Raw genomic sequence first — 22387 nt, forward strand, 5'->3', positions numbered from 1 at the left:
CACGTTCCCTTTATCACTGCCCTGAGGGACCCCCAGCACCATCACAGCCGCATGCCACGGGGTCGGAGGGCACTCGACAGACCCACAGGGTTGCGTGGCCGAACCATGGGTCATGCATCCGTGCTAAGGCTTTGTCTGCGCGAGGGTCAGTTTGCTGCCCAGCACCACATGGTCATCCCTGACCAAGCACCACCCAAAATGATCTGTGAGCTAACAGCTAGAAATCTCTGGGCACTTCCAGGTGTGAACCGCCCCTCCCCCACACACACAAAAAAAAATAAACAACAAGAGAAGGTGCGATTTCCAGTGCATCATCACAACAGCTAAAAAGCAAAGGGGAATCAATATAAAATCTTTACAGATTTTAGAAACAAATGACACACACGCTTGGGAGATGAAAGGACAGTCTTGCCTTTGAAGGTCTCTCAGTATCGCCCTGCCCTCACTGAGACAGAGCCGGGGTGGGGGGGACTGCCCTAGAGGACGGATAGCCAGCGTGCTGAGACCCCCAACCCCGTTTGCCGTGTAAAGGGGTGCTGTGAGCGGCTGGGCCAGGTGCAGTCCCAGAATCAGAACCTGGTGAGCACCTGAGGCCCGTCCCAGCCACCCCTGTCTGCCCCGTGGAGTTGGAGATAGAAAGCTCCCCCCCAAAAGTGCTCGGATGCTGACCCAAGGAGAGCAAAGCCAGCCCTGAGCCCCATCCCCAGGAAGTGGGAACCCCAGGAACTTCCGCTCCCCTCCTGGACAGCCCTGGGCGGCCATGGATGTACCGGGGCATTGCCACCCCCGGGGCCTACCCCGGGAGGAAGGGGGCCCCACCTCCAGCCCCCCTCCCTGTGCTACCTTCCCAGTTCTTCTTGTGAAATGCCTTGCTGAAGCCTTTCCTGAACTCGCCTTTGCTTCTTCCTCCTTCTCTCTCTCTCTCTCTCTCTCTCTCTCTCTCTCTCTCTCTCTCTCTCTCTCTCTCTCTCTCCCCCTTTTAGTTTTGGGGCCACACCCAGTGGTGCTCAGGGGTACGACTCTCACTTCAGTGCTTGAGGAGGGGGCCCGAGTACAGGCTGTGCCCCCACATAGGCATTTTCTCTTAAGGCACAAGATGCAGGAGCATATGGGTGCCTTTCCAGGATGTCTCAACGGGCCATCCCCTGGCACAGAACCTGAGGGTCAGGGTCACCTGCTCTGGGCTCCTGCTGTCCTGCCCACAGCCTGACTCCATACTCAAGAGTTTCTTCTGTTGGGGCTGGAGCGATAGCACAGCAGGTAGGGAGTTTGCCTTGCACACAGCCGACCTGGGTTCGATTCCCAGCATCCCATATGGTCCCCTGAGCACCGCCAGGAATAATTCCTGCATGCATGAGCCAGAAGTAACCCTTGTGCATCACTGGGTGTGACCCAAAAAAAAGAGAAAAAAAAAGTTTCCTCTGTTGCTCAGAGGGGAAGGCGGCAGGGGTGGGTGGGTGGGTGGGGGATGAGCTGTGGAGCTTGACAGATCAAGAGGAAGACGTGAGAGGGCATCTGGGGACAGACAGTGAGAGCCTCAAGTCCATAGCCGACTGGGCACTGTCCACACCCTGCCTCCCTGCACAGTGGGAAACACAGGGAAGGACCTCTGTGCTCCAATTTGAACAAATGAACCTGTCTCTGCATCGGAGATTCATCCCCCTCCGAGCCTCAAACAGTTCCACTGGGCACCACACATACGGACACATGAATAAAATGGTCAGGGTAGCTTATTTTTGTTTCTGTTTTTAGGGTTGTTTTTATTTATTTATTTATTTTGCAGTGGGACCACATCTGGCTACTCAGTGCTTATTCCCGGCAGGGCTTGGCGGGGGTGAGGGGTGGGCACAGGTTGTGCTGAGAACCAGGGCCTCCCACATAGCAGGGAAAGTGCTCTACCACTGAACGGCACCCCTGGCCTGACCAGAAAGTCTTATCATCAGAGCAGGGTGGGTGGGGAGGGCTATCCCTGGGTTCTATATGTGAGTGGTGGGTGGCAGAGAGGACACCGGGAGTCCCATGCCTGAGCCACGGCTGGTGCTGCTGGCTGAGCAGGTCACAACAGGGTCTGACTCTTGCCTCCTCCCCAGAACAGGTCGGCCTGTGTGCAGGACAGGAGGAAGGGGGCCGGTGTGGCCAGGTCTCCTGGGCCATCACCAGCTGACTTGGAACCAAAGTCGCCAGTCCCAGCTGCAGAAGCCCTGGGGTGACCCACTGACCCAGCTGGGGGCACGGGCCTCGACCTCCCCCTCCCCCCCCCCACACCAGCCTCTCGCTCATCCCTGGGTCATGCCCAGAAAGTGCCCGCCTGGTTCCTGAAGGTTCTCGAGCCAGGCACAGACGGAGGGGGAGGGGGCCCCAGAAGGAGGAGGCAAGATCTGACAAGCTTTGCACTTTCATATCAAAATCTGATCTCACTGCCCCTGGAGAGGAGCAAGCATCAAAGAACACTTGGCTGCTGGCTTTTTTCTTTCCTTCTTTCTGTCTCTCTTTTTTTTTAAGCAATCAAAGCAACCGAAGGCACCAGTGTCTGAGGGCGGCCGGCAGCCAGGACCCCAGCGGGGCTGTGAGGGTGCAAGGCAGAGGCGGGGGACGGGGGTTAGAGCAGAAGAGAACTCAGCAGTGCCTGTTCCCTACCCCCTGCTCTACAGACAAATTCCCAGAGCAAGGGAGCCCCCGGCTCCCCAACCTGGGAGGCAGGGAGAAGAGTCCAGGACATCTGCCCTTGGGGTCATGACCTCACCTGCGAGAGAGAGGCCAGTGGGTACAAAATGATACTCAAATGAAGAAAGAGAGAGGCTGGAGAAAGGGGGGGAGGGGCCGAGGAAGACTGTGGGTCCCCTCCTACACACACCATCAGCGACAGCCTCGTCCCAGCTCCCCAGAAGCTGCCTTGCGTCATGCATGTCCACACCCCTATGGTCACATCCCACCTGGGGACAGATGCATGGGGTGGAACGTTGGGTTCTCTCCGCCTCGGGAAAATGTAGCCTCCTCCTCACCTGCTCCCCCTCCTGCTGTGGGGAAGCTTCATCTGACAGCGGTCGCACAATAAAGAGAGGTAGAGACAGTTGTCTGGAAGCAACCTGGGGTCCCAGATGGGCCTCAGTTTACCTCTTCTGTGCAACGGCCCAGGAAGCCTAGGCTCCGGGGTGAAGCCGGGTGCTCATGGATTCTGCCCAGAGCAGATGCTCAGTCAGGCACAGTCTGGGTCTTAGGGGCCTCCAGACCCTGCGGGTCCAATCCCCCCAACCCCACCCCCACCCCAGTCCGTCGAAGCCTGTCTGGGTGGCTCCGAGACTCCGAGACGGTCGAGGCTATTTCTACAGCAGCCCCAGAGCCTGCTGGGGGGTGAGGGCAGAGTCAGAGACTTACGGGAAATCTCGAAACCTGCGCCAGGCAGTAGAGGCCGGAGAGAAGCTGAACTGACACCAAACCCTGCCCCCTGTACCCCTGCACCCCACCCCCATTGGGCAGGCCCAGCAGGCAGCCCCCAGAGTGGAATCAGGGTCAGCTCCCAGTCCTGGTCAGAGGAGAGGCCCCGGGGAGACCAGCACTGCCTCCTTGGACAATGTTGCCGCAGGTTTTGGGAGCTGACCACTGTCCACCCTGCCGCTCACCCACCAGGGACCCCTGGACTCAAACGCAGTACAGGTGGGCCCCAGCATGTGGGCTCTCCTTATTCCCAGGGTCCTTAGATCTCAGGCCCTGCACATGTCCACTGCCATGGGACTGTAGGACAGGGGTCCTTGGGCTTCTATTCTATTCTATTCTATTCTATTCTATTCTATTCTATTCTATTCTATTCTATTCCTCACCACAGTGAGGAATAGCGGGTGCAAGGACTCATGCTCTACACACACCTGCTGGGCAAGCACTGGTGAGTCACTTAACTTCTCTGTTTTCTCATCTGCGAAACAGGAACAAGAGTTCTCAGCTCAAGATGAAGTCATGAAACTTGCTTATTAAGTGGATGGATGTGGAAAGTATTATGCTGAGTGAAATGAGTCAGAAAGAGAGGGTCAGACGTAGAAGGACTGCACTCATTTGCGGAATATAAAATATAATATAAGGTGAGACTGACTCCCAAGGACAGTAAAGACAAGGGCCAGGAAGATTGCTCCCCGGTTGGAAGCCTGCTTCATGAGCTGGGGGAGAAGGCAGCTGGAATAGAGAAGGGAGCACTGAGTCAATGATGGTTGGAGGGATCACTCGGGATGGGAGATGTGTGCTGACAGTAGATAAAGGACCAAACATGATGGCCTCTCATTATCCGTATTGCAAACCATAATGCCCATAAGTAGAGAGAGAGTAAGAGGTAAAGTGTCTATCATAGAGGTAGGGGGTGGGATGGGGTGGGGATGGCGGGAGGGATACTGGGGACATTGGTGGTGGAAAATGTGCACTGGTGGAGGGATGGGTGTTCGATCATTGTATGATTGAAATTCAAACATGAAAGTTTTTTAACTATAGCTCACAGTGATTCAATATAAAAATAAAAGAGTTCTCAGCTCATCAGAAGGTCATGAGGCATGAAGGAAATCACGGAGGGTGCAAATCGAGGGGAGAGGCCCTAACCCAATGCCCACAGGCTATGTTGATGGACACAAGCTCAATGGACCCACTAGGCCCTATTAAAGCACCGTGCCCTGAGCCACTCCAAGGCTACAAAATCTCAGGGACAATTCATCCTGCACAACTGAAAATGCTTCATGTACCCAGTTATTCACTACAGCGTTTCTTTTCTTTTTTTTTTCTTGATTAAATTTTAATTGAATGGTTAGAATCACACACTAGCTTAAATTAAAACAAAAAGATATTCTCCATCCCTAAACATTCATTCTAAATAGTTCTTAGCCTGAACTAAGAGAGGCATGTTAAGATGATAGAGAAAATTTACCCAGGTGTATTTTTGAAAGTTTGAAAAATTATTTTTGTTGGTTTCCCATGCTAATTTTTAAAATAGAGTACTATACAACAAGTCTCAAAATGGAGACGTCACTGGGCCCCGCTCGAGCAAATCGAGGAACAACGGGAGGACAGTGTTATTATATATAGCCCAAATAACCTATTCCTGTGCCTTTTCCTATCTGCCACAAGCTAAAATGCATTTACAATATCCTGAGATATCCTTCTCTTACAAAATATAACTATATTTTGGAGAAAGGAGAACCTCAGATAAAGCATTAAACACTGAGTCCCTCATCTAAAACTCCAAATGACACTCTCACTCTCAAAATCCAAAGAATTTATATAAAACATGCTATATTTCTTTCCTTGGAATTTCTGAGAACAGCAAAAAACTGGAAATATGGACCCAGGACGGAGTCCTACCTCCTGCACTATACAGTCCTCTGAGTACTGCCAGAAACAACCCAAGCACTGTTGTGGCACACCAGGTATGACCCCCAAACAAAGACCTTAAACAACCTCTAAGTCCACACAACTTAAATACTGTTGAATAAAATACCAGTTAAATCAACACAGAGAATACAGTGCACCGTGGAATACTATGCAGCTGGGAAAAGGAGAAGTCACCAGATGTCCCTCAATGGAAAGACCCCCACGTGTCACTCAAAGCACAGGTACAAGCTACATCCTTCCATAGCTCCCAGCCTCTCCGTGATCTCATCCCACTCCACTCTGGCCTTGTCTCTCTCCTCTGTGGCCCTTGACACTGCCTCCCAAACATCTCGGTGCTCACTACCCCAGGGCCTTTGCACTTGCTGCTCCTGCTGCCTTCACAACACTTTTCCTGGTGTAGGCTCAGCTGAGCACCTGCCTTCACTTCTTTGTGTCTGTGTCCCCACCTTGGGACACCCCGGCTGATCACCCTTGTTAAAAACTTTAGCTCACTACCACAATAGAGTTGCAGCCCCACAACTAGACAGATGGCCCGGAAGTGTGACCCCTGGTAGGCACTGCCTGAGCACCCCAGTAGCCCTCCCCTCCAGCAAACACCACAATCGAAACTCACATACCTCAGCGGATAGGGTATTTGTCTTGCACGTGGCTGACCTGGGTTCAATCCCAGGACCCCATATGGTCCCTCGAGCCCCACCAGAAGTGATTCCTGAGTGCAGAGCCTGGAGTAACCCCTGAGCGCCACCAGGTGTGGCCCCAAACCAAACAAACAAGAACTTGTGTGCCTCAAGTAAGAGTACACAGACCCCAGAGAGCCCATATGTGACCACCACTGCCTGATTTATGATACCCCACTGCCAGGGCTAAAACATGTGTGAGAATCATGACCAGGAGTGTTTATGACCCTGGGTATGACAGACACACCAACAACCATGAAGGAAGGTGGAAGGGGAAAGAGGGTGGCCATTAATTAATTAAATCTGAGAGCTTTTTAAAAATTAAATATGGGGCTGGAGCAATAGTACAGCAGGTAGGGCATTTGCTTTACAGGCAGCCGACCCGGATTCAATTCCCACCATCCCATATGGTGGCCTGAGCACCGCCAGGAGTAATTCCTGAGTGCAGAGCCAGGAGTAACCCCTGTGCATCCCTGGGTGTGACCCAACAAGCAAATAAATAAATAAATAAATAAATAAAAGAATTCTGCACAGGGCAGGAAGAATGGACCACGGCGGTGAGGCAGTGCAGGGACTCAGAGCTAGAGAGATATCTATGGCTAGTGATCAGAGGGGCGGGAAGGACAGACGAACTCTGGGGACAGTGAGGGATAGCTCAGTTCAGAGGAAGCCAATTTAACGAGAGAGTCCAAGAATCAGGGGGCGAGGGACGCCCAGGACACAGGCCCCTGAGACAGAAAGGATGGGCCCCCCAGGCCTGACGGGCGAGGCTGGAGGGCCCACACCCTACTTTCCAGCACCCCCCAAACTGGGAAAGCACCAACCTGCAGCCCCTCACCCCCTCCAGCACAAGCAGAATCTGCACAGGTGCGGGTTGAGGCCTCTGGGTCCACTCCTCAGAGGTGCTCAGGGCGGCATCAAATCCACATCCACCTTGGCCTGGGCTGGAGCCCAGCTGGGGAGCATTTGCCTCGCATGTGTGAGGCCCCGAGTTCGATGCCAAGCACCGCACAGCCATGAACGGTCCAGGGAGTGACCCTCGGCAGGGTTCGGTCACGGTGTCTCCCAATGCCTTCGCCCTTCCTGCATCCCTGCAGGGGCATCACTCAGTGCTCCCCTCTCCTGAGTCCCCATTTCCCCGGCCATTGCACCATCATCCCTGACTGCTGCATTTCTAGCCCACACACACACACACACACACACACACACACACACACACACACAGCAGCAGCAGCAGCAGTGATAGGGTACCAGGCAGGCTCTACTTCCTGTACTTCCTGTCCCTCTGCTTCCTTGCTTGTTTGTTCGGGGGATTAAGTGGGGGGCCTCACCTGGCCGTACGCTGGGACTACTTCTGACTCTGTGCTCAGGAGTGACCCCCTAGCCGGTGGTGCTGGGGGGTGGGGGTGGAATTAGGCCAGGCAAGCAAGCGCCTAGCCCTGCATGAGCTCACGGCCTAGGCCCCTTGTAAATGTCATAAACAATTCCAGAGTCATGTGGGTTAATGGTTCAGCAGCTGTGTCGGAGGCATGAGACCGTGGTCACGAGAGTGGCCCCTTGCCCTGCCCACATACCCACAGGTCTGACCTGATCTTGGCAGCGTGGCCACTGGCCATCAGCCCCACCCCCCTCCTCACGACAGCGGCGGCAACAGAAGGGAAGGAAGAATAAATAAGATGAATAAATCCACGGGCTGTGTTTTCCAACCAGGAAAACAATTCCACTACTAATGCCACCTGTCCTCCCAGGCCCAGAATGGATATAGCCTCACTGACAATTTTAGCCTCCTCTGGGCCCTTTTCCGCCCCAGAAACTTCTTTCCTAAGAAGTGGCGGTCCTGGGTTGGAGCAATAGGACAGCAGGGAGGGTGTTTACCTTGCACACGGCCAACTTGGGTTCAATCTCCGGCATCCTATAGGGTCCCCCAAGCACCACCAAGAGTGATTCCTGGGTGCAGAGCCAGGAGTAACCCCTGAGTATCACCGGGTGTGACCCAAAAAGCCAAAAAAAAAAATAAAAGCGCATGTAATATCATGAATTCATAAGGAAACTGGTTCCAACAGCTCGGGCCATATATTTTAAAAATTTTATGTATTTATGACAGGGGCAGGGGTGGGGGTTTGGACCACACCCAGCTGTGCTTAGACTTCTGGTTCTGTGCTCAGGGGATCATGTGTGATGCTGGGTATCAAACCTGGGTCAGCCGCAAGCAAGGCAAACCCCTTATCCATTGTACTATCTCCCCACCCCACTGTACTTCGCCCCGTAAAAATATTTCTAGAGGGGCTGGAGCAATAGTACAGTGGGTAGGGCACTTGCATTGCATGTGGACAACCTGGGTTCGACCCCTGGCATCCCATACAGTCCCCAAGCACTGACAGGATTAATTCCTGAGTACAGAGCCAGGAGTAACCCCTGAGCATTGCTGGGTGTGATGATGATGAGGAGGAGGAGGAGGAGGAGAAGAGGAGGAAGAAGAAGAAGAAGAAGAAGAAGAAGAAGAAGAAGAGGAAGAAGAAGAGGAAGAAGAGGAAGAAGAAGAAGAGGAGGAGGAGGAAGAGGAAAAAGAGGAGGAGGAGGAGGAAGAGGAAAAAGAGGAGGAGGAGGAGGAAGAGGAGGAAGAAGAAGAGGAGGAGGAAGAGGAAGAGGAAGAAGAGGAGGAGGAGGAGGAGAAGAAGAAGAGGAGGAGGAGGAGAAGGAGAAGAAGAAGAGGAGGAGGAGGAGAAGGAGAAGAGGAGGAGGAGGAGAAGGTGGTAGTGGCAGTCCTTGGCTGAGGTTCATGCCCACCAAACTCCAGCTCGCCAGAGTGGACAGAGCCCGGGTCTGATGGCCATGCCCTGTCCCCGCATATCTCCAGAGCAAGACCTAGAATAGCACCAGCACCTCATTAGTGACCTCTCAGAGCTGTGGGGAGGAGAGAGGAGCGGAAGGGGGCGGGGGTGATGGTGAAGAGCCGCCTGGGTTGGGTCAGAACAGGATCCTGATAAACGGAAGTTTGGGTTTCTTGTCTTGGACATGGTAGGGGTCGGTATCGGGGAGTCACGGCGTGTCCACCCCAGCAGACTCATCTGCAGGTCCAGCCAGAGAGGGAGATGCGGTTGCAGGGGTGTAACAGGCAGCTCTCCTGGCCGCGTCCAGGTGGCTGTGTGCGCACAGCACGAGGGCAGCTGGTGCCAGTCGGCTGCTAGCCAGGGCCTTGGCCGCTCCTCCCGCCCTGATCACAGATTACCCCGAACTAAAGGCGCCTTGACTCGAGGCCGGATCAGTTTCCTGAGTGTCCCGGGGCAGATGCAGTGCTGCAGGCTGCCTGGCCAGTGGGGCCGGCAAAGGGGCCCCAGGGCATTGGGACAGGCCTTGTGGCACAGCCAAACAAGATGACACTCAGTGGGTGGCCGGGACTCATCCCCCAGAGCTGGTATCCGGTCCTGGTGTCAACCGGATCCAGGGAGGCCCGAGAGTACTCACCTCCTGGGGAGCAGAAGGGCTCTCTCTCTCTCTCTCTCTCTCTCTCTCTCTCTCTCTCTCTCTCTCTCTCTCTCTCTCTGCCATCCTCCCTTCTGTGACCCCCACACACACCTCTGTCCAGGACACCCAAGGGACCCAGACCCCCTGTCCTGTAATGGAACACAGGCAGGACCTTTCAGCAGCCTCCGTGCTCCCCACCCTAATAGACACCCCCCTCAAGTCACCAGCAGGTAAAGCAATGGTTCAGCCCATTAATAACTGGATCAAGGCTGAACCCAGGCTCAGCAGAACCCCCAAGCTCAAGCCCTTCCTACCCCCACCCCCTGTACCCTCTGGCTGAGACAGGAAGAAGCATGCTCTGGGGCTTTGGAAGCAATGCTGAGAATTCTCTGGGAACCCCTGCAGTCTGGCACCCCTTGCTCCTCCTGGTTTCTCATCACTTTTGTTGTTGTTGTTAAAAGAATGTTTTGTCTTGTTTGAATATCTCCTCAGCTTTACAAGGTTACACAATTGTCTTAAATATTTCTCAAGTTTAAATGCAATCTGCATAGTCATGTTATTATAAAGTATAAACTTTCAGTGTTCTTTCAGTTTAAAAAAATCACACTATTTTTTTTTCCTTTTTTGGTCTTTTGTCCTTTTTTTTTGGTTGGTTGGGGTTTTTTTCCCCCTCCCTTTAATACCTGCATATTCTGCCAAATAAAAAAACCCAAAAAACAATGACTGCAACAACAAGCAACAACGAACAACAACATCCAGAGTTCCAGAGTCTCGGAAGACGTGGTCAGAGGGATGCTGACCTCCGCCCCCACGGCCTCACAGCCTTCCTCACTCACAACCCACAGGACACCGCTTGTCCCCTCCCTTCTTCCTGAGAGACTCAAGGAGGTGAAGGCAAGCAGGGAGCCAGCCCGGAGGCAGCAGCCCATCACGGGCACTGACACTGCCCAAGGGCCAGGGATTAAAACTCAGGCTCCCTCTCTCTGTCTGCGGGGACTGAAGCGGGGGAAGGGGGTCTGTCAGGCAGGGCCAGCCAGCAGTGACCCTGCTGGAAAGGGATCTGAGCAACCAATCAGGTGGCTGGTCTTCAGGACCAAGATCCTAAGACGCTCAGAGGTAGGACTCGGAACCCGATGCAGGGCTCAACTCAGATAAGACCCTGGGCCTCTCCTCTCTCCCTCCCTCCACCCTCCTCCCTCTCTGCTTGTCTTCTCTCTCTCTCTCCCTTTCCTCTCCTCTTTCCTCTCCTCTGTCTCAGTCTCTATCTCTGTCTCTGTCTCTCTCTCTCCCTTTCCTCTCCTCTTTTCTCTCCTCTGTCTCAGTCTCTATCTCTGTCTCTGTCTCTCTCTCTCTCCCATTTCTCTCTGTCTCTATCCCATTTCCTCCCTATAAAATGGGAACATGTTATGCCCAAATGTTAGGAAGGAATTTGAGGTCTCAAATGACATGACATGCAGGCCACCATCCGGAAGCCAGGCAGATGGCCAGCATGCAGCCCGCAGTGGTCACTGGGTCAGGAAAGCCCCCAGGGCCAGTGTACTTGGCACGCTGACACTCAAGGGTCCATTCCACTACGTCCCCTGAGCACTGAGCCAGGAGCAGCCCCTGAGCTCAGCCAGGTGTGGCCAAGGCCAAAACAAACCTTTGAAAAAGAACGAAGTATGAGAACAACACCGAGAATCTGAGGGCGGGGGAGAGGTTTGCTGGGGGAAAAAATGCCACATTGAGACCACATTCATACAGAGAAAATCTCCAGAACAGAGTGAGGAGAGAGTCAATTCAGAATGGGGTCGGGTAGACACAGCCAATAGGGATAATAAGGTTGCTTTGTGGGGTGGGTGGGTGGGGGGTGATGAAACTAAAAGTGCTAAATGAGATGATGGCTGTGACCGTTTAACCCTAAGTACCCAAACACCCCGTGAGCGATACTTGAAATGGGTGGGACTATGGTTTGAGATTATTCCATTAGGTTGCATTAAATTCCCCATTAATAGGCATTAGATTACACCAAGTTCTCATTTCATTATATGATATTGAGGAAATAGCATAAAATGGGTCTCATTTCCCTAACCCTGAAGGAGTCTCCAGCTGAGTTGGGAAGAACCAGAGGGTTCGTACTAAGCAAACGGAGAGCAAGTCATCAGGTGGGAAGGTGCCCTGCAAGCAGCTGGCCACCAAGGCGGCCCAGAGCATGCCAGTCACAGGCAGCGTGAAGAAGCCGCACCACTATCGGCCAGGCACCGTGGTGCCGCGCAAGATCTGCGGCTACCAGAAGTTCACCAACCTGCTCATCCGCTCTTCCAGTGGCTGGTGCATGAGATCACACAGGACTTCAAGACCGACCTGCACTCCTAGGGCTGGGTCATCACAGCACTGCAGGAGGCGTTCAAGGCCTACCTGGTGGGGCTCTTTGAGGACACCAACCTCTGCACGTTCCCCACCAAGTGCGTCACCATTATGCCCAAGGACATCCATTTGGCAAGCTGTATCCCCGGAGAGAGAGAGCATAAAGTTTACGATGCTAAAATCTCAGGGCTGGGACAAATGGAGACGCTACTGGCGTCCGCTCGAGTAATCGAGGATTAACGGGATGACAGTGACAGTGACGGTGAGGAAATAGCATAGGAGCTGCTAATCTTATCCAAAGGGCAGAGATGGCTGCAAACCATTCAGGGGCCCGAAAGTGTACCCCCAGCTGTCTCCACAGCACAGCCAGGAAAGGACCGGAAGTGGGGGTGGGAGGAGACTCTAAAACAAGCCTGGGCCAGAGAGCTGGTCTGTGTGCCCCCTGCCAGGGCAGTGTCTGCAGCTCAGGCAGAGTCTGGGGCAGGGGCCGGCTCCCGCATGACTGTCAAGCAGAGCAAAAGTACAGCCAGGGCCGCCTGCCTCCCCCCTCACCACCACCCCTCCGCCCACAGCCCAGGCTCTGGGGCCCTGAGACAGAGCCATCGGGAGCAGTGGCAGACCCTGCCCAAGAGCGCCCCCTGCAGGCTGCACCCCACCAAAGAGGAGCAGGTGCACCTGTGTTCTCCAGCCACCCCAGTAGGGATGAGCAGGTAGGTGGGACACTTATGGGAGGCAGGAGCAGGGGAGGGGTCTGCACAGGGCTGCAGGAGAGAATTCACCACCACTGGGAAGCTTCCAGAATCTTCTGTGGACAAGGGCTCCCAAGTCCTATCACGGGTCCTCTGTCACCTCACAGAGAAGTCAGGCAGGCGGGAATATTCTAGTCCCACAGTTCTTTCCCTTCTTCCCATAGGTCCAGAGAGCAGTAGGAGCTGAGAAGGGTGGGGGGCGGTGAGGGGCCCTGACTCTGGCACTGGGCATATTTATTACTGGCCAGAGGGCTCCAATTCCCTGAGAGGGCACAGGGACAGCTGGCGGCTTGCCCCCGTTATCACTGGAGGCAGCTTAGATGCTCCTCCCCTTCCACCCCCGCTCCTCCGCAGCCTGCAACACTGCTCCTTCATGCCCACAGCCAGCCAGGTCTTGGGGGGAGGAGTAGCCAGGTCAGCGGGGTCATGGGGTCACAGTACCTGATGGCAGGCCATCTGGGCATCCCATTGTCATGATCACCATCCTTCTCCCAGAACTGCACATCCCCTTTGGGGGGGGGGCATATGCCCCCATCCACAGGCAGGAATGCACACCAGAGAGGGAAAGGAAGTTTTCCAAGGCTCCAAAGAAACGAATGTCAAACACAAATCTCCTGACTCAAAAAAGGTAGGGGCCCCAGAACAGAGCGGGCTGTCAAGAACAACAATATGGGCTTTTTCTTCCCAAGAGAGAACTGAGGCCAGAGAGAAAGAGTGAGAGAAAGAGTGAGAGAGAGAGAGAGAGAGAGAGAGAAGGTAGTGCAGGCAGTTAGGCACTTGCCTTGCAATGCGACAGACATTGATCTCCAGCACTGTATGAGGTCAGGCCTGAGCACAGAGCCAGATGTGACTCTGAGCACCGCCAGATGTCCTAACTCCCCACCCCTGAAGAAAAGGTAAAGAAGAACGGCTGATATGCATTCAGAATCACACTATTTTGGGGCCAGAGCCATAGTACAGCGGGCAAGGCACTTGCCTTGCATGCAGCCAATCCAGGTTCAATCCCAGCATTCCATATGGTCCCCTGAACACCGCCAGGAGTTATCCCTGAGTCTGCCAGAAACCCTGACCACTGCCAGGTGTGGCCCAAAAATTTTAAGATAAACAAATAAAAACCTTCTCTCTTCTAGCTAGCCCTTTTGTTGTTGTTGTTGTTTTGTTTTTCGAGGTCACACCCAGGTGATGCTCATGGGCTACTCCTGGCTCTGCACTCAGGAATTACTCCTGGCGGTACTCGAGGGACCATATGGGAGATGCTGAGGATCAAGCCTGGGTTGGCCACGTGCAAGGCAAGCGCCCTACCTGCTGGGCTATCACTCTGGGTTCCCTCTGCTGACGCTCAAATAACAAACACAATAACAGACACAAGTCAGAGCCAGCATAATTGAGTCTAGGCTTTCTCCTTTCACTTCTTACACGCAGTACCTCTTCGCCACAGTCCAATCAAGAAAAGTACTGGTATTTATACTGGTATTTTTCCAATCAGGAAAAGCACCTTGTTTTGCTAACTTTGCCCGGTTCCTCCCTTTTGCGAGGTTTCACTTCAGGGCTGCTTTGCAAGGTCAGTTTTCCTGCTCTAGTGCCCATCACTCTGCTCCAGAGTCGCGTTCTACAGATAAGGCAGTTAGTTGGGTCTCTAAGAGGCTGTGACTTGGTTGAGGACAGCAGTTACCAGCCAGGTCACCGAGTCTCTCATGCTCAGACCCTCCAGGTCCCCGGAGCAGGAACTGTCTGCTCTGCAGGATTGCAACGGACCCCTTCCATCCACAAGTCCCTGTCCCCTTTGAAGTTCGGGGTGCAGACAGAAGGGAGGTGTCACTTCTTGCAGGTACACCAGCCAGATCATCCTTCCTCACAGCTGTGTTGAGAGCAACCCCCAGCTTGGAGCGGCAGAGGCAGGGGGTATCAAAGACCCTCTTCAGCCCACACTGGACATGACACAGGCCTTGTGGGGCTGAGCTGAGCCGCACTACCAGGGACCAGCAGCAACCGTCTTGTCTCACGGCATCACCGAGTCTCTCCTGACTGTGACAGCCCTAAGTCACTCTGCTCCCACGCGAAGCCCATGGCTGGGGGGAGTTCGGCCTGTCCACATTCTTCAGAAATGAAGAATCCCTACACTATCTCGTCCCTCCTCTAGCCGGAAATGAAGAGGAATGAGAGTTACCAGGACCCAGAGCAAACCTCCTGCCTTGGGGCCAATGAGAGATTTGGACAGTGAGTAAGGTATTTGCCTCGCATGCAGCCGACCTGCGTTCCAGCCCCAGCACCCCACGTGGTCCCCAAAGCTCCCTCAGGACTGATCCCCGAGAACTAAGATGGGAGTAAATCCTGAGCACCGCCAGCACGGCCCCAAAATAAAAATCCTCCTGCCAGCACCCCTCCTTCTGTCTCTCTCCCGCTTCCCCTCTGAGCTCTCTGCCTCTTGGCTGTGTCTCTCCTCCTCACCCTTCCCTCTCTCTCAGAAAAGCCAGGGAGCACCAGACACACTAGGCTCATGAGACATGCCCCCTCCCCCAACCCAGACAATCAGGGATGATTCTAAAGTGAGGCTCTGGAAACGTCTAACTGAACGCCCCTCCCCTCAACACACACCCACCCACATATGTGTGTGTGCATGCGCACACACACACACACACACACACACACACACACACACACACACTACTGGCACAGAGAGAGAAAACGACCTCTTCTCCCTCTCCAAATGGGACCCACAAAAGCCACAGAGCACCCTGTGAATCTTCCAGGAAGCACCAGGCAGTGGGCAGTCCCCAGAGTCCCCTGCACCATCCCTAGCCAGGCCGGGTCTTGTCATTCTCTCTCTTAACACTTTCTTTCAGCCCTGAGCAGTCTGTCATTGGTCCAGCCTCCCCCCTAAGCCTATCCTTCCTAAATCACTATATCTGAGGAGGTCGGGAAGGGGAACAGGGATGCTTGGGACTGGAGCAAAGAGGTTTGTCAGAGTGACATAGCCTGAGCGCCCTGGCTTGGATCTGTCTGGCTTCCAAGAAGTCCTGCCCTCAGACATTCTGGGGGAGTCTAGAGACTGTTCGTGCAACACAGGCAAAAACTGCCCCAGCCCTGCCCCAGGAGCAAGGGGCGGGGCCTGGGGTTCCTGAAGTCAGTCAGTCAAACGGGGCTCCCGGAGGCTGCAAATGGTGCCAGCCAGCATGCTCTGAGCTGGCAGGCTCCCAGACCACGTGGATGAGACTCTCTCCCCATCACCCCGCATCTCCACAGCCACCCCACACAGGATCGGGCCTGCAGCTATGAGCTGAAGCAGCCTCTGCTCTGGGTGCTCCTGGACCAAGGCTCTGAGTCCCCAACCACAGCGGCAGGCTCCTTCCCAAGAGTTCAAAGCTGAACCATGTCCGCACCCCCTCCCTTAGACCCCACGTGGAGAGTCCTGGGTCCCAGACTCGGAGTAGGGCCACACTGGAGATCCAGGCCTTGCAGGAGGAGAGTGAGTCAAAGGCCCCATGGACAAGTCCTAATCTGTTGGGCCTGTGTCTCTCTGTAAGGAGATTGGGGTGGGAAGGAGGAGAAATAGGAAAGGCAGTAGTCAGGTGTTTGCCTTGCATGCGGCCAGCCCCAGTTCAATCTCTGGCACTATCTAGGCCCCCCCCCCCGACCTCCCTGAGCACAGAACCAGGAGTAAGCACTGAGCACCGCTAGATATAAGGACAAGAAGGGGGAGAGGGAGAGGGAGAGGAAGAAGGACAGGGAGGAGAAAGAGGAAAAACAGAAAGAGAAGGAGAAGAAGGAGGAAGAAAGAAGAAGGAAGGAGAAGGTAGGAGGGAAGAGGAGGGGAAGAGGAAGAGGAAGGAGGAGGAGGAGGAGAAGGAGGAAGTGGAGGAAGAGGAAGAAAAGCAGGAAGAAGAAGGAGGAAGAGGAGGAGGAGGAGGAGGAGGAGGAGGAGAAGAAGAAGAAGAAGAAAAAGAAGAAGAAGAAGAAGAAGAAGAAGAAGAAGAAGAAGAAGAAGAAGAAGAAGAAGAGGAGGAGGAGGAGGAAGGAGGAAGAAGAGGAGGAGGAGGAGAAGAAGGAGAAGAAAGGAGAAGAAGGACAAGAGAAGAAATGACCCTGAACCATATTTGGGACACCTGAGGCCATGGGGGTCCAGAGTCTTCACTCTGGCTAGCCCAGGGGCCACTGAGGCACCAGGCCTTGTCCACTGAGAAGACAGGTCCAGCCTATGGTTTCCCTTTCTGTTTTGTTTTAGGTCCCAGCAGTGCTCAGGGCTGACTCCTGGCTCTGATCTCAGGAGTCACTCCTGGTGGGTTCAGGGACCAATGAGGCACCCAGGATAAAACTCAGGTCAGCTGTGTGCAAGACAAGCCCCTTGCCCGCTGGACCATCTCTCCACCTTGGCTTCCCTTAATTTGGGTAGTGGGGAGCCACACCCAACAGTGCTCAGGGCTTACTCCTGACTCAGAAATCACCCCTGGCGGGGCTCAGGAAACCATACCAGGTGCCGAGGATCAAACCTGGGTCGGCCATGTGCCAGGCAAATGCCCTACCTACTATCCTATGGCTCTGGCTCACCCATGGGCTTCCCTTTCTTGAGCCAAGAAACAGCTGGAAGAAAATCACTTTGAGTCTACAGTCTTCTATTGGCACAGCCGCCCAGATAAGGTCCAGTGCTGGTCTCCATTGGCTGGCCCGTCCCAGAGGGTGGCGCCCCCCAGAGGCTGCTGCAGAAACAGGCAGGGTCTCCTGGGCCCAGGAGCTGCCAGGGACGAGGATGACAAGTCCGTGAGCTGCTTCCTCAGCGCCTGTCCCACCCTGCAGGCCTGGGGCCAGCGTCTGGGATCCAGACAGGAGCCCTCTGTCCCTGCAGGACACGCTGACCTTTCACGGCTCAAAAGATTCCCCCGCTCCCTCCCACTGTCGGCGGTGGCCGGGAGCAGGGTGGGGGAGGAGGGCAAGGGGCAGGAACAGAGCCCCAGAGGCGTCCCCGGTCCTCCCCGCTGTCCCTGAGCCACCTCTCCCTGTCCTGCTGTCCCCCTTCCTCCCTCCCCTATGGGCTCTGTGCCCCCAGAACCCGCCCCACCTCCCTTCCTCCTTCCTTTGTGTCTGGCTCACATGGGACTGTAGAACAAATGTTTGGACATTGATCATCGCCGCCATGAATCCACACCAGGAGAGACAGGGAGACACTGAGAATGCTGGCCTTCTGATGGCCAAGCATTCTTGTTCAAACTGCAAACATTCCCAGCACAACAACCAGTAAGGCCGGCAGCCACTGGGAGCCACACTGGGAGCGCAGAAGGAATTCTGCATCTCAGCCCGGTCAGCAGGGTTTGTGGGGGGTGAGGTGGAGGAGGGAACTGCAGGACAAGGGGACCACGAGGGGAGGAGAGGCCCCAAGGATGCTATGAGCGTAGGTCACAACTTCGCAGTGTCACCCGGGTTCATCAAGCCCTCAGTTCTGGCCCAGCTGCCCACTGGCTCTGAACCCGCTGCTAATTCCGGCAACTCCAAGGCCAGGCAGAGAACAAACATCCCTTCAGGAAAGGCCCCCAAGTTCACCTCGAGGCCGGGAACAGAGAGGAGTGCAGGGCCGTGGCCCACAGACTCAGGGCATGCGCCTTGGTAAGGACACAAGAGGAGACTCAAGCCTTTGAGTGGAAAACATGGAAGGAAGCTAAGTGGGGTGAAGCCGGACAGGACAGGTCAGCACCCCACAGTCTCACTCATGTGAGGATTGGAACAGTCTGGGCAAAACAGAGGTAGCACCAAGTATGGAGTCAAGGATGGGGGTACAGCATGACACCCCCAGTCTTGTCAGCAGAGAAACGGCCCAGCTCCACTATTCAAGTGGAAAAGAATATGCACCACCCAATAGATCCATGCTGACCAGGCTGAGAATTCTGGAGCCCCCTTGGAATTAGGTCAGGCAGAGTCCCCCCGCCCTTTCTGCCCAAAATCCCAGCTGCCCCAGCCACACCTGGTACCCTCCAATACAGAAACCGCCCAGCTCCACTACTGAACCTCATCAAACTGCCAAGGCCACCTGCCATCCAGATGGCATGTCCTTCTCTCCCGGAAGGGAGCATAACATGACGTTTGCCATAACCAAGCCACTGGACCCTGCACTAGGCTGTTTCACTTGGGGCCCCCCGGAGGAGGATGGGTGAGACCCTTCCCCGCCCCTAGAAACCCAGCCCTGGCAGCCAAAAACCTCCACAAACAGCCATCACCATGCTAACGGCCACTCTCCATATGCTTGGGTCGAGCCTCACCCATGAGAGAATCTATTCCTGGACCGCATGGCTGCATTTGTGGCCGCGCAATACTTCAAACCACACACCCTACTCATATTCCAAGATTACCGCACCACATGTGATAGGGTTCAAAGTAAGAGACAACCAATCTTAGAGGGAAATATACATTATTTTACAGATACACACATACATATTTATATATAAAGCACACAAGACTCAACCTTTAACAACTTATTAGGGATTTATTATAGAAGGGCTTAATGGTCCCTGGGTGAAATACAACACTCCCCACACTCTTTCCCCTAAGTTTATTGTTTTGTAGCATTTTCAGTGGTTTTTTATAACAAACAATGCAAAATACATTATTTTGGTTCTGCTTTGGGGCAGGGATTGGGGTTTGGGATGGAAACATTCAAAATATGGTGGTGGAAAGTATAATGGTAATGGGATTGGTGTTTGAATATTAAATGCAATCAAATATTGTAAACTACTTTATAAAATAAAATAAAGAATTTTAAAAACTGCCAGGCCACCAAATTGCCCCAGATCTATAGGTCCTGGCCACCTCAGAGTTTCATACTATCAGCCTAGTAAGAACACAGCAAACCTTCCGGGAAAGTTGCACAAAAGCCCACCCAGCTCCGTGAGCCTCGACAAGAACCCCAGGGGCTCAGCCAGCACCAGCCAGCACAGTGGATCCTCAGACAATGGTTTAGTCACAGCAGTGTGAGGTATAGGAATGATCACAAATTGACTCTGAGCGATCTAAGTTTTGCTCATTCCACTTGCCTCTGTGTTGTCACAAACAATATGAAGTCAATTTGTTTGTGCCTGCACGGGGCGGGGGGGAGGGGGCAGGCTGGGCTTGTGGATGGGAATCGGGAGACTGGTGGGGAGAGGGTCACACTGGTGGGGGGGAATTGGTGCTGGGACACTGAATGCCTGATACAACTGTGTCACGAACAGTATACTGGTAAATCAGGGTGTTATAATAATAACAATTAAAAAATATTTTATAAAGGGGATAGAGCTCATGTTTCCCAGTAACTCGGTCAAGAGGCCCCATCAACAGGGCTCCAATAATAAAAATAATCAGGGACAGGAGATAGTACATTAGTTAGGACACTTACTTGGCACACCACAGCCCAAGTTCGATTCCCTGGACCATCTAGTTTCCCTGAACATCTCCGAGTATGTTCCTGGGGGTCCCCAGCACTATGCCTCCTGCCCTTGCACTAAATTGGCGAGGAATCACCAGGAGGGACCCTACACCTAGGACCCCTCCCCTGAAATAATAATTATAAGGAAACAACCATCCAACAACAATCCCACTGACTCTTAGATATGCTGAAGAGGGTAATTCCCCAAGGGGATGGGAGTGAGGGGTGAGCACGGTGGCCATTTGGGGGTGAGGAGGCCCTGGAACTTTGGTGGTGATCCCCGCAGACAGAGAGCGGGGAAACCAAGCACCTGAACCCCCACAGCATCGTAAACCAAGGAAAAGTCAGCAAGACAATTCAAGTCAGTACAAAGCTGCAAGCCAGCGGCTGGACACTCCCAGCCCCGGGAACGCAGGCGGGAGGGACAGCCCCAAAGCTCACTCAGTTGCTGCTGGCCTGGGCTCCCCGAAGACACCACGGCAGCCCACCAACCCCCACCTTTCCTTGAAGAGGGTCTCTGGGACCCCCGTGGAAATGGGGAGGCAGTGAGGTATAGAGCTTCCCAGCTCCCATATTCCAAGGTTCTAAAAGCAAGACAGAAGGAGCAGCCTCTGGGATCCTCCTGAATTCAGGGCTCTGAGCACGCCCAGTACAGAGGGCCTGACCACCCCCAGCCCCCGTGTTCAGATACACCACAGAAATCAATGCAGGTTCCCACAGACCTCCCAGAGCCCCAGAACGCGGGCATAGCCCATTTGCCAACGAGCTCTGCATCCCCTACGCGTTTGCATTCTGCAGTTCTTTTTCTCCGGGCAGTAAGCTGATGGGTTTGGTTGCCAGCATGCATGTGTCTTTGCTGACTAATGAGTGAAAGCTGCTAGGTCTCCCAGGGCTGGGTCTACACTCTTAGTGCCCTCGGCCCAGGTAATTCAGGTAGCAACATGGGGAGGCATCCGGCCATGAGTTTAAAAGGCGCTCAACAAATGCTGTGTACACTGCAGGAGTGAGGGAGCACAAGCTCTACTCAAGGCCACCTGCTCCAGGGAGCCCTCAGTGATGCTCCTGAGAATCACACACACACACACACACACAACACACACACACACGCATGTGGGACTCATTGCCACAGGCAGGCCACAGCCAGGAGACCTCTCAGCCACATTCTCAGCTCTGTCTTCATTGTACAAGGCTCTGCCTTGGCTCTCTCCCTACGGGACTAGCAGCTCTCGGCAGAGCCTGCGGCTGGGAGACCACTTACCCTCCATGCCCTCGTCACGATGCGCACTGAAGTTGTCATAGGAATCCCAGCGGATGAGTGGGTCGGAGGTGTTATAGTCCACGGACACACTCGGGCCATTCTCCAGGTGCTCCATGCCTACATGCAAGGATGGGAGGAGGGTGAGTGGGAGGAAGATCGGCAGCAGGACAGACAGTGGAGTCTGTCACCCCACCGAGGTCAGTGCCTTGTTTCAGGTCAGGGGGTAGAAGAATAGGGGGCAGACCCTAAATCTTTGCATGAACAGAGACCCCAGGAGTCTGATTTCTGATTCTTTCTTTCTTTCTTTCTTTCTTTCTTTCTTTCTTTCTTTTTTTGCTTTTTGGGTCATACCCAGTGATGCTCAGGGGTTACTCCTGGCTCTGCACTCAGGAATTACTTCTGGCGATGCTTGGGGGACCATATGGGATGCCAGGAATTGAACCAAGTTGGCCGCATGCAAGGCAAATGCCCTGCCCGCTGTACTATCGCTCCGATCCCTTTCTTTTTTTTTTTTTGTTAAATAACTGTGATTTATAGTTATTGACTGACAGCAGTGTGTTAGGCATATAATACTTCAACTCCAACTGGTTTCTGGATTCCTAAGAATTCAACTGACCTAAATCTCCAGGCCGCACGGCAGCAGAGGACCGGGGCTGTCCCTCCCCAGGTCCCCATCCACCCAGTAGACTGGCTGTCATGACCACAATTTGCCTTCGGGTGCCATCTTAGCGCACCAACAGTTCTGGCCCAGAGAGTCCTAATTGAATCCAAAAATGGATTAGTGCCATACAGAGATGTCTCTGGAACCCAACCATTTACAATCTAGAAATTTAAATTTATAATCATGGCCATGCAAGCTCTCTTGATACTCAGAATGAGCAATGGAAAATAAATTATCAAGCATCTTCCCCTGGCAGGTAGGCTGAAATGGTGGTGGGAAATTTCGAGCAAAATATAATGCCCAAAATTAGAGAAAGAGTACTGGGGAAATTGTCTGCCATAGAGGCAGGGTGAGGACTGGGATGTAGATGGGGGAAAATGTGCACTGGTGGAGGGATGGGTGTTCCGTCATTGTATGGCTGAATCTCAATTGTGAAAGCTTTGTAACTCTATCTCACAGTGATACAATTAAAAAAAGAGA

General features: G+C 53.7%; 1 protein-coding gene across 3 annotated transcripts in view; it reads right to left on the bottom strand.

Annotated features, from left to right (window-relative positions):
• TNS1 (tensin 1) overlaps positions 1-22387 on the bottom strand; it is a 157218-nt gene that overhangs the window by 61362 nt on the left and 73469 nt on the right. For all 3 annotated transcript variants that reach the window (XM_056111616.1, XM_056111615.1, XM_056111617.1), the window contains one exon: positions 21247-21363. In XM_056111616.1, the coding sequence (XP_055967591.1) occupies positions 21247-21363 (117 nt within the window). The remainder of the gene's footprint in view (positions 1-21246; positions 21364-22387) is intronic.

The sequence above is a fragment of the Sorex fumeus genome, unplaced genomic scaffold (assembly GCF_029834395.1).
Source record: "Sorex fumeus unplaced genomic scaffold, SorFum_2.1 ptg000014l, whole genome shotgun sequence".
Classification (NCBI taxonomy): Eukaryota; Metazoa; Chordata; class Mammalia; order Eulipotyphla; family Soricidae; genus Sorex; species Sorex fumeus.